The 12500-nt window shown below is 40.1% G+C and overlaps 1 protein-coding gene across 1 annotated transcript in view; it reads right to left on the reverse strand.

The window, feature by feature from the left end:
- The window catches only part of stra6 (signaling receptor and transporter of retinol STRA6), a 117639-nt gene that overhangs the window by 53769 nt on the left and 51370 nt on the right, over positions 1–12500 (reverse strand). Inside the window, exons 7-12 of the mRNA XM_036968858.2 lie at positions 11614–11739; positions 9453–9523; positions 3190–3266; positions 3012–3073; positions 751–913; positions 210–285 (exon numbers count right to left, since the gene is read on the reverse strand). Of these exons, the coding sequence (XP_036824753.1) occupies positions 210–285; positions 751–913; positions 3012–3073; positions 3190–3266; positions 9453–9523; positions 11614–11739 (575 nt within the window). The remainder of the gene's footprint in view (positions 1–209; positions 286–750; positions 914–3011; positions 3074–3189; positions 3267–9452; positions 9524–11613; positions 11740–12500) is intronic.

The following is a 12500-nucleotide window of genomic DNA, read 5'->3' on the forward strand; positions in this document are numbered from 1 at the left end:
GAAAGAGAGAGAGTTAGAGAGAGAGACAGAGAGAGACAGAGAGAGAGAGCGAGTTAGAGAGAGAAAGAGAGAGTGAGACAGAGAGAGAGAGAGAGAGAGAGAGAGAGAGAGAGAGAGAGAGAGAGAGAGAGAGAGAGAGAGAGAGAGAGAGAGGGGGGGATATATAGAAGGAAACAGAGGAGTGGTGTGTGTGTAGGGCTCAAGCTCACCGGTGCAGGACCATGGACCTCATGAGCATGACCAGGTTCACTGAGCAGGACAGGGTCATCGCAGAGAGGTAGCACACTGCCAACACACACAGGACATGTTGCCACAGAGGTCAAATACATTTCCCAGGACAGGTTCACATTAAAACAACACATCCAGCACTTTCTGACATCTGCTGATTCGAACACGATCCTATGTAAAACAACATGATACAGTTCAGCAGTTCAACATGTAGTAGACCACTGTCCTAACTCACCTTCTACACACCACATGTAGTAGACCACTGTCCTAACTCACCTTCTACACACCACATGTAGTAGACCACTGTCCTAACTCACCTTCTACACACCACATGTAGTAGACCACTGTCCTAACTCACCTTCTACACACCACATGTAGTAGACCACTGTCCTAACTCACCTTCTACACACCACATGTAGTAGACCACTGTCCTAACTCACCTTCTACACACCACATGTAGTAGACCACTGTCCTAACTCACCTTCTACACACCACATGTAGTAGACCACTGTCCTAACTCACCTTCTACACACCACATGTAGTAGACCACTATCCGGACCACTTCGGCCCTGTCCTCTGATAATATGATGTTGAACCCGGCCAGTAGGAAGGCGATGTCTTCGTTGACGCCTTGACGGACAATCTGGAGCGTCGGCACCACGCTGGCCACAAACACCAAAGCCATCTGGGTAACAGGAAGTACAGTGAATGCAGGAAATACAAAACAGAGCTGCTACACAATCACCATGGTGTTGATATTACTACTAGATTAGTACCTGTACAGTACCAATCATAATAATCTGATAGACTACTAGATTAGTACCTGTACAGTACCAATCATAATAATCTGATAGACTACTAGATTAGTACCTGTACAGTACCAATCATAATAATCTGATAGACTACTAGATTGGTACCTGTACAGTACCTATCATAATAATCTGATAGACTACTAAATTAGGTTAGACTAATAAAATACTACTAAATTGATTCAGTTTAAAATAATAAAATCCTAACAAAATTATGTAGGTTAGACAAAGCAATTGATGTAGGTTAGTAATACAATGATGTAGGTTAGAGTAATAAAATTATGTAGGTTAGACTAATACAATGATGTAGATTAGATTTATAATATTATGTAGATTAGAGTTATAAAATGATGTAGGTTAGGCTAATACATGATGTAGGTTAGGGTAATACATTATATAGGTTAGACTAATAGAATTATGTAGGTTAGAGTTATAACATTATGTAGATTAGACTAACAATATTATATAGGTTAGACTTATAAAATGATGTAGGTTAGACTAATACAATGATGTAGGTTAGAGTTATATATTGATGTAGGTTAGACTAATACAATGATGTAGGTTAGAGTTATACATTGAGTTATATATTGATGTAGGTTAGACTACTACAATGATGTAGGTTAGAGTTATATATTGATGTAGGTTAGACTACTACAATGATGTAGCTCAGACTAATGCAATGACGTAGGTTAGACTAATACAATGATGTAGGTTAGACTAATACAATGATGTAGGTTAGACTAATAAAATTGATGTAGGTTAGTAATACAATGATGTAGGTTAGAGTTATAACATTATGTAGATTAGACTTACAATATTATATAGGTTAGACTTATAAAATGATGTAGATTAGACTAATACAATGATGTAGGTTAGAGTTATATATTGATGTAGGTTAGACTAATACAATGATGTAGGTTAGAGTTATATATTGATGTAGGTTAGACTAATACAATGATGTAGGTTAGAGTAATACAATGACGTAGGTTAGAGTTATATATTGATGTAGGTTAGACTAATACAATGATGTAGTTTAGACTAATACAATGACGTAGGTTAGACTAATACAATGATGTAGGTTAGAGTTATACATTGAGTTATATATTGATGTAGGTTAGAGTTATACATTGAGTTATATATTGATGTAGGTTAGAGTTATAAAATTATGTAGGTTAGACTAATACAATGATGTAGGTTAGACTAATACAATGATGTAGGTTAGACTAATACAATGATGTAGGTTAGACTAATACAATGATGTAGGTTAGACTAATACAATTATGTAGGTTAGACTAATACAATGATGTAGGTTAGTTTTTCACAATGACGTAGGTTAGACTAATACAATGATGTAGGTTAGACTAATACAATGATGTAGGTTAGACTAATACAATGATGTAGGTTAGACTAATACAATGATGTAGCTCAGACTAATACAATGATGTAGGTTAGACTAATACAATGAAGTAGGTTAGACTAATACAATTATGTAGGTTAGACTAATACAATGATGTAGGTTAGACTAATACAATGATGTAGGTTAGACTAATACAATTATGTAGGTTAGACTAATACAATGATGTAGGTTAGACTAATACAATGAGGTAGGTTAGACTAATACAATGATGTAGGTTAGACTAATACAATGATGTAGGTTAGACTAATACAATGATGTAGGTTAGACTAATACAATGATGTAGGTTAGACTAATACAATGATGTAGGTTAGACTAATACAATGACGTAGGTTAGACTAATACAATGATTTATTTATTTTATTTTATTTTATTTTACCTTTATTTAACCAGGTAGGCAAGTTGAGAACAAGTTCTCATTTACAATTGCGACCTGGCCAAGAGTAGTTTAGACTAATACAATGATGTAGCTCAGACTAATACAATGATGTAGGTTAGTTTTATGCAATGATGTAGGTTAGACTAATACAATGACTTAGGTTAGGGTAACACATTAGTACCTGGTAAAGAGCGGTAAATGACACTACTCCAGATATCGCCAGTTTCAGGGGAAACCGGAAAACTGTTGGTGAAAAGAAAGGAAAAACATTTGCAGGATTTAGACAGTAAATGTAGGCTGCTAATACATTATATACAGATGTAGTTATAGTATATAAATATGTATATATATATAGTTACCTTCCTCTGGTATGTAGATGTAGGACTTCACAGCATCAGTTATCCTCTCCACCAGTGTGGGCTTCTCTGTGCTTGTACTGAGGGAAGAGACAGACAGGTTACTTACACTGAGCGTACAAAACATTCATTAAGAACACCTTCCTGATATTGAGTTGAACAACCTCAATTAGTACTGGACATGGACTGTACAAGGTGTCGAAAGCGTTCCACAGGGATGCTGGCCCATGTTGGCTCTAATGCTTCCCACAGTTGTGTCAAGTTGGCTGGATGTCCTTCGGATGGTGGACCATTCCTGATACACACAGGAAACTGTTGAGTGTGAAAAACCCAGCAGCTTTGCAGATCTTGACCCAAACTTGTGCACCTACTACCATACTCCATTCAAAGGCACTTAAATATTTTGTCTTTGCCAATCATCCTTTGAAAATTATAAATACACAATCCATGTCTCAATTGTCTCAAGGCTTAAAAATCCTTCTTTAACCCGTCTCCTCCCCTTCATCTACACTGATTGAAGTGGGTTTAACAGGTGACATCAATAAGGGATCATAGCTTTCACCTGGATTCACCTGGTCAGTCTGGAAAGAGCAGGTGTTCTCAATGCAGGGTTTCCCTCTGTCCCCATGACCCCAAAGGGGAGAACGTTTGGGTTTTGGATCGCTGATTAAAATAACTAATCATCAAGCTTTGATCATTTGTATCAGCTGTGTAATGTATGGGATAAAAACAGAATGTGCACCTCTTAGGGTCCAGAGCACCGAGTTTGGGAAACGCTGTCTTAATGTTCTGTATACTCAGTGTACATGAGTCTTTGGTTGCGTTTACAGCTGATCTGATTGGACAAGGACCAATTTGTGAAAAAAATATTCAAATTTGGAAAGACAGAGTGAGAGTCGAAAACACCTGGTCCATGACAAGTGAACAGGTCAGGGTTCGAAAGCCGCAGGCAGAACAGCAGAAACTGGATCAGCAGCACGACCAGGTGGACTGGGGACGGGGACGGCCAGGAGTCATCAGGTCAGGTGGTTTGCAATGCTAGTGTTTAATATGATTTTTGAATGACAACCTCATCTCTGTACACCACATCTGTAAGGTCCAGTGGTGTAAAACCCTTAAGAAAAAATACTTTCAATTCGTTTTTTGGGGTATCTGTACTTTACTTTACTATTTATATTTTTTTAACAACTTTTACTTTACTACATTCCTAAAGAACATAATGTAATTTTTACTCCATACATTTTCCCCGACACCCAAAAGTACTCCTTACATTGCGAATGCTTAAACAGGACAGAAAAATGGTCCAATTCACACACTTATCAAGAGAACATCCCTGGTCATCTATTGCCTCTGATCTGGCAGACTCACTAAACACAAATGTTTAGTTTATAAATTATGTCTGAGTGTTGGTGTGTGCCCCTGGCTATCCATAAAAATATGTTATAAACCGTTTGCTTAACATAAGAAATGTGAAAAGTACTGTTACTTTTGATGCTTAAGTATATTCAAAACCGAAAACTTTGACTATAAGTAGTATTAACCTGGTTGACTCATTTTTACTTGAGTCATTTTCTATTAAGATATCTTGTTGTTTTTTATTAAGATATCTTGTTGTTTTTTATTAAGATATCTTTACTTTTACTCAAGCATGACAACTGAGGGCTTTTTCCACCACTGGTGAGGTCCCTCTGTCGAGCAAAGAATTTCAAACACAGATTCAACCACAGAGGTTTTCCAATGCCTCGTAAAAAGAATGGTACCTATTGGTAGATGGGTAAAAAAAAAATAAGCTGACATTGAATATCCCTTTGAGCATAGTGAAGTTAATAATTTACTCTATGGATGGTGTATCAATACACCCAGTCACTACAAAGCTATAGGCGTCCTTTCTAACTCAGTTGCCAGAGAGGAGGGAAACTGCTCAGGGATTTCACCATGAGGCCAATCATGACTTTAAAACAGTTACAGTTTAATGGCTGATAGGAGAAAACTGATGGATCAAATACATTGTAGTTACTACACAATACTAACCTAATTGACAGACTGAAAAGATGGAAGCCTGTACAAAATAAAAACATTGCAAAACTTGCATGTTATGTGCCATCAGGCCTTAAAGTAATACTGCAAAAAATGTGGCAAAGCAATTAACTTTTTGTCCTGAATACCAAGTGTTATGTTTGGGGCAAATCCAATAAAATACATTACTCACTACAACTCTCCTTTTTTCAAGCATAGTGGTGGCTGCATCCTGTTGTGGGTATGATTGTAATAGTTAAGGACTGTGGAGTTTTTCAGGATAAAAAAGAAACAGAATTGAGCTAAGCACAGGCAAAATGCTAGACGAAAACCTGGTTCAGTCGGCTTACCAACAGACATTTGGATATGAATAAACCTTTCAGCAGGACAATACTCTTAAACACAAGGCCAAATTACCCAGGAAGACTCACAGCTGTAATCACTGCAAAAGGTGCATCTACAAAGTATTGACCCAGGGATGTGAATACTTATGAAAATTTGACATTTCTGTATTTAATTTCCAATTAATGTGCAAAAATGTAAAAAAAAAAAAAAAGATGTTTCACTTTGTCATTATGGGGTATTGAGTCTATATTGTTGAAAATAAAAATATTAAATCCATTTTGAATTCAGGGTGTAACAAAAAACAGAATGTCGAATAAGTCAAGGGGTGTGAATACTTTCTGAAAGCTCTGTACTGATTGTGTTTTTTAAATGCTTTTTAGATCAAAGACAATAATGTAACATACTCTGTGTATGGATTATATCATGACCCATGTCCATACAGGACATATGTTGTTCCTATGTAACTGCCACATAATCTTCCTACTGTATGATCATATCTCCCTCTGTGGTCACTTCCTGGTAAAGCCCAATAGGTTTCCAGCCAATAGGAAATACGATATCTCCTGTGAGTCACAATGAGGCCAACAGAAAAACTATTCAACAACCTTTCCACTCCTCCTTTCCCCTTTCCTTTCCTCTCCTCCTCCTGCTCTCTTTTCCTCCTCTCCTCCTCGCCTCCTGTCCTCTTTTCCTCCTCTCCTCCTGTCCTCTTTTCCTCCTCTCCTCCTCCTGTCCTCTTATCCTCCTCTCCTCCTGTCATCTTATCCTCCTCTCCTTCTCCTGTCCTCTTTTCCTCCTCTCCTCCTGTCCTCTTTTCCTCCTCTCCTTCTCCTGTCCTCTTTTCCTCCTCTCCTTCTCCTGTCCTCTTTTCCTCCTCTCCTTCTAGTGTCCTCTTTTCCTCCTCTCATCCTCCTGTCCTCTTATCCTCCTCTCCTCCTGTCATCTTATCCTCCTCTCCTTCTCCTGTCCTCTTTTCCTCCTCTCCTTCTCCTGTCCTCTTTTCCTCCTCTCCTTCTCCTGTCATCTTATCCTCCTCTCCTTCTCCTGTCCTCTTTTCCTCCTCTTCTCCTGTCCTCTTTTCCTCCTCTCCTTCTCCTGTCCTCTTTTCCTCCTCTCCTTCTCCTGTCCTCTTTTCCTCTTCTCATTGCATGTTTTGTAATATTTTAATTCTGTACAGGCTTCCTTCTTTTCAGTCTGTCAATTAGGTTAGTATTGTGGATCAACAACATTCAAAGTGGGACTTTTCCTTTATGTGGAGATGTTTCAGTGAGAATGTTTTGAGAATGTTCCATGGAATGACCCTGGAATGAATGCTATATTCTAGAATGCTCCATGGAATGACTCTGGAAAGAACACTACATTCTAGAATGCTCCAAGGAATTACTCTGGAAATAACTATTTTCTAGAATTCTCCATGGAATGAGTTATGAAAGAACTCTCTATTCTAGAATGCTCCATGGAATGACTTATGAAATAATTCTCTATTCTAGAATGCTCCATGGAATGACTCTGGAAAGCACGCTCTATTCTAGAATGCTCCATGGAATGACTCTGGAAAGAACGCTATATTCTAGAATGCTCCATGGAATGACTCTGGAAAGAACTCTCTATTCTAGAATGCTCCATGGAATGACTTATGAAAGAACTCTCTATTCTAGAATGCTCCATGGACTGACTCTCGAAAGAACTCTCTAGTCTATAATGCTCCAAGGAATGACTCTGGAAAGAATTCTCTATTCTAGAATGTTCCATGGAATGACTCTGGAAAGAATGCTCTATTTTAGAATGCTCCATGGAATGACTCTGGAAAAAACTCTCTATTCTAGAATGCTCCAAGGAATGACTCTGGAAAGAACTCTCTATTCTAGAATGCTCCATGGAATGACTATGGAAAGAACGCTCTATTTCAGAATGCTCTGTGGAATGACTCTGGAAAGAACTCTCTATTCTAGAATGCTCCATGGAATGACTCTGGAAAGAACGCTCTATTTCAGAATGCTCCGTGGAATGACTCTGGAAAGAACTCTCTATTCTAGAATGCTCCATGGAATGACTCTGGAAATAACTCTCTCTTCTAGAATGCTCCATGGAATGACTCTGGATAGAACTCTCTATTCTAGAATGCTCCATGGAATGACTCTGGAAAGAACTCTCTATTCTAGAATGCTCCATGGAATGACTCTGGAAATAACTCTCTCTTCTAGAATGCTCCATGGAATGACTCTGGATAGAACTCTCTATTCTAGAATGCTCCATGGAATGACTCTGGAAAGAACTCTCTATTCTAGAATGCTCCATGGAATGACTCTGGATAGAACTCTCTATTCTAGAATGCTCCATGTAATGACTCTGCAAATAACTCTCTATTCTAGAATGCTCCATGGAATGACTCTGGAAATAACTCTCTCTTCTAGAATGCTCAAAGGAATCACTCTGGAAAGAACTATCTCTTATAGAATGCTCAAAGGAATGACTCTGGAAAGAACTCTCTATTCTAGAATGCTCCATGGAATGACTTATGAAAGAATTCTCTATTCTAGAATGCTCCATGGAATGACTCTGGATAGAACTCTCTATTCTAGAATGCTCCATGGAATGACCCTAGAAATAACTCTCTACTCTAGAATGCTCCATGGAATGACTCTGGAAAGAACTCTCTATTCTAGAATGCTCCATGGAATGACTCTGGAAATAACTCTCTCTTCTAGAATGCTCAAAGGAATCACTCTGGAAAGAACTCTCTCTTATAGAATGCTCAAAGGAATGACTCTGGAAAGAATTCTCTATTCTAGAATGCTCCATGGAATGACTCTAGAAATAACTCTCTACTCTAGAATGCTCCATGGAATGACTTATGAAAGAATTCTCTATTCTAGAATGCTCCATGGAATGACTCTGTAAAGAACTCTCTTTTCTAGAATGCTCCATGGAATGACTTTGGAAAGAACTCTCTATTCTAGAATGCTCCATGGAATGACTTTGGAAATAATTCTCTATTTCAGAATGCTCCATGGAATGACTCTGGAAAGAACTCACTATTCTAGAATGCTCCATGGAATGACTCTGGAAATCATTTTCTATTCCTAAATGCTCCAAGGAATGACTCTGGAAACAACTCTCTATTCTAGAATCCTCCATGGAATGACTCTGGAATGAACTCTCTATTTTAGAATGTTCCATGGAATGACCCTGGAAAGAACTCACTATTCTAGAATGCTCCATGGAATGACTCTGGAAATCATTTTCTATTCCTAAATGCTCCATGGAATGACTCTGGAATGAACTCTCTATTTTAGAATGTTCCATGGAATGACCCTGGAAAGGACGTTCTATTCTAGAATGCTCCTTGGACTGACTCTGAAGAACTCTCTATTCTAGAATGCTCCATGGAATGACTATGGAAAGAACTCACTATTCTAGAATGCTCCATGGAATGACTATGGAAAGAACACTCTATTCTAGAATGCTCCATGGAATGACTATGGAAAGAACACTCTATTCAAGAACATGTATGTGCATGCTGTCTGGCCAGGATGGGTTACTATAATGGATATTCATGTTATGTGCATTGTGTCTGGCTATTCTGAGCTCCATTGGAAAAAGGACTATCAGATATTAAAAGCATATCAACTCGAATAAGGTTCCTCTTTCTAAACTGCGTTGGAGGGTGAAACCCCTGCTTGTTCCAACAAGTAATTTGCATGCTATTTATGAAGGTGATTTTCCTGCCAGTTACTGAAGGCATTCCTAATCCTAACCCTGTCTGTTGGCAGCAGTGGCTAGCTTCCTGGCCAGGAACACTCTGCTTCTAGAGATGTCATAGCTCATTGCATATCAGAAGGATGTTTGAGAAAGGGGTGGATTTGCCAAAACAGTCCATGTGGGAACAAAGCAATGATCCTGACCTGGTTTTGGAAGGCTTCTTCTTCTTTAGTATATTCTTGACGTAGTCATTGTAGTAGCTGCTGCTCAGGTCCTGTAGTAATAAAACACAGGATGTGAGGAAAATGTGACAGTTTGAAACGTGTCTGTATTAATTTTGCTACTGTAAATCTTATCAGGGTTGGAGTCAATTCTACGACCGCAAGGCCAGTCTGAATCTGTTCGGCCTATCAGCTGTCACGACCTCAAGGCCAGTCTGAATCTGTTCGGGCCTATCAGCTGTCACGACCTCAAGGCCAGTCTGAATCTGTTCGGGCCTATCAGCTGTCACGACCTCAAGGCCAGTCTGAATCTGTTCGGCCTATCAGCTGTCACGACCTCAAGGCCATTCTGAATCTGTTCGGCCTATTATCTGTCACGACCGCAAGGCCAGTCTGAATCTGTTTGGCCAATCAGCTGTCACGACCGGAAGGCCAGTCTGAGATGATCACCATAATGAACAGCAGCATTATTGTTACCTCTGTGGGAACAACAACTACATAACACAACAAGCTGTCATTCATAACCTGATCAGTGCATAACCTAAACCTATTACCTCAGAGCAGATTACTACAATCAGGACTGTGTTCCAAAGGGCACCCTGTTCTCCATATGGGGGAATCTACAGATTACTACGATCAGGACTGTGTTCCAAAGGACACCCTGTTCTCCACATGGGGGAATCTACAGATTACTGCGATCAGGACTGTGTTCCAAAGGACACCCTGTTCTCCACATGGGGGAATCTACAGATTACTACGATCAGGACTGTGTTCCAAAGGACACCCTGTTCTCCACATGGGGGAATCTACAGATTACTACGATCAGGACTGTGTTCCAAAGGACACCCTGTTCCGCACATGGGGGAATCTATACCTAATCCTCTGGTCTACCTGTGTGGATACCTAGCCTCTGGTCTACCTTTGTGGATACCTAATCCTCTGGTCTACCTGTGTGGACACCTAATCCTCTGGTCTACCTGTGTGGAGACCTAATCCTCTTGTCTACCTGTGTGGATACCTAATCCTCTGGTCTACCTGTGTGGATACCTAATCCTCTGGTTTTACCTGTGTGGATACCTAATCCTCTGGTCTACCTGTGTGGATACCTAATCCTCTGGTCTACCTGTGTGGATACCTAATCCTCTGGTCTACCTGTGTGGATACCTAATCCTCTGGTCTACCTGTGTGGATACCTAATCCTCTGGTCTACCTGTGTGGATACCTAATCCTCTGGTCTACCTGTGTGGATACCTAATCCTCTGGTTTACCTGTGTGGAAACCTAATCCTCTGGTTTTACCTTTGTGGATACCTAATTCTCTGTTCTACCTGTGTGGATACCTAATCCTCTGGTCTACCTGTGTGGATACCTAATCCTCTAGTCTACCTGTGTGGATACCTAATCCTCTAGTCTACCTGTGTGGATACCTAATCCTCTAGTCTACCTGTGTGGATACCTAATCATCTGGTTTTACCTGTGTGGATACCTAATCCTCTGGTTTTACCTGTGTGGATACCTAATCCTCTGGTCTACCTGTGTGGATACCTAATCCTCTGGTCTACCGGTGTGGATACCTAATCCTCTAGTCTACCTGTGTGGATACCTAATCCTCTGGTTTACCTGTGTGGAGACCTAATCCTCTGGTCTACCTGTGTGGATACCTAATCCTCTGGTCTACCTGTGTGGATACCTAATCCTCTGGTCTACCTGTGTGGATACCTAATCCTCTGGTCTACCTGTGTGGATACCTAATCCTCTGGTCTACCTGTGTGGATACCTAATCCTCTGGTCTTCCTGTGTGTATACCTAATCCTCCCCTCTCTGCCTGATTGTAATAACACAGTACGCTGCTTGATTCAGTAGCAACCTGCTCTGCTCATGCTGCTTTCTGTTTTCCACAGTTGTCCCCCCTCGTGCCGGAGACACATGCTGCTAACTAACCTCCTCAAGAGGTTTTAATTTCACTAATGCCTAGGCCAGACCATATAGGCAACATGTCGAGTGAACAGGGCAGAATCACAGTAACTACTCACATTGATGAACACACACACACACACACACACACACACACACACACACACACACACACACACACACACACACACAAACACACACACACACAGGCCTGTTCTCAGCACACTCACCTCTCCAGCAGTAGTTTTCTCTGTCCCCTTCAGGCCCTTGAACAGCAGCAGAGGATACTGGAAACTGAGGAAGGCCAGGCAACAGACCTGGGGCAGACTGGCCAACAGGGAGTAGTACTTATAGATCTGTAACAGAGACAGAAATATGACTTATAGATCTGTAACAGAGATGGAAATATGACTTATAGATCTGTAACACAGATGGAAGAATTACTTATAGATCTGTAACACAGACAGAAATATGACTTATAGATCTGTTACACAGACGATAGAATGACTTATAGATCTGTAACACAGACAGAAATATGATTTATAGATCTTCTAATCCAGTCTGATGGTCTGGTTTTCTAATCCAGTCTGATGGTCTGGTTTTCTAATTCAGTCTGGTGGTCTGGTTTTCTAATCCAGTCTGATGGTCTGGTTTTCTAATCCAGTTTGATGGTCTGGTTTTCTAATCCAGTTTGATGGTCTGGTTTTCTAATCCAGTCTGATGGTCTGGTTTTCTAATCCAGTCTGGTGGTCTGGTTTTCTAATCCAGTCTGGTGGTCTGGTTTTCTAATCCAGTCTGGTGGTCTGGTTTTCTAATCCAGTCTGATGGTCTGGTTTTCTAATCCAGTCTGGTGGTCTGGTTTTCTAATCCAGTTTGATGGTCTGGTTTTCTAATCCAGTCTGATGGCCTGGTTTTCTAATCCACTCTGGTGGTCTGGTTTTCTAATTCAGTCTGATGGTCTGGTTTTCTAATTCAGTCTGATGGTCTGGTTTTCTAATCCAGTCTGATGGTCTGGTATTCTAATCCAGTCTGATGGTCTGGTTTTCTAATCCAGTCTGATGGTCTGGTTTTCTAATCCAGTTTGATGGTCTGGTTTTCTAATCCACTCTGGTGGTCT

Source organism: Oncorhynchus mykiss, chromosome 4 (assembly GCF_057628025.1).
Source record: "Oncorhynchus mykiss isolate SJ-2025 chromosome 4, ASM5762802v1, whole genome shotgun sequence".
Classification (NCBI taxonomy): Eukaryota; Metazoa; Chordata; class Actinopteri; order Salmoniformes; family Salmonidae; genus Oncorhynchus; species Oncorhynchus mykiss.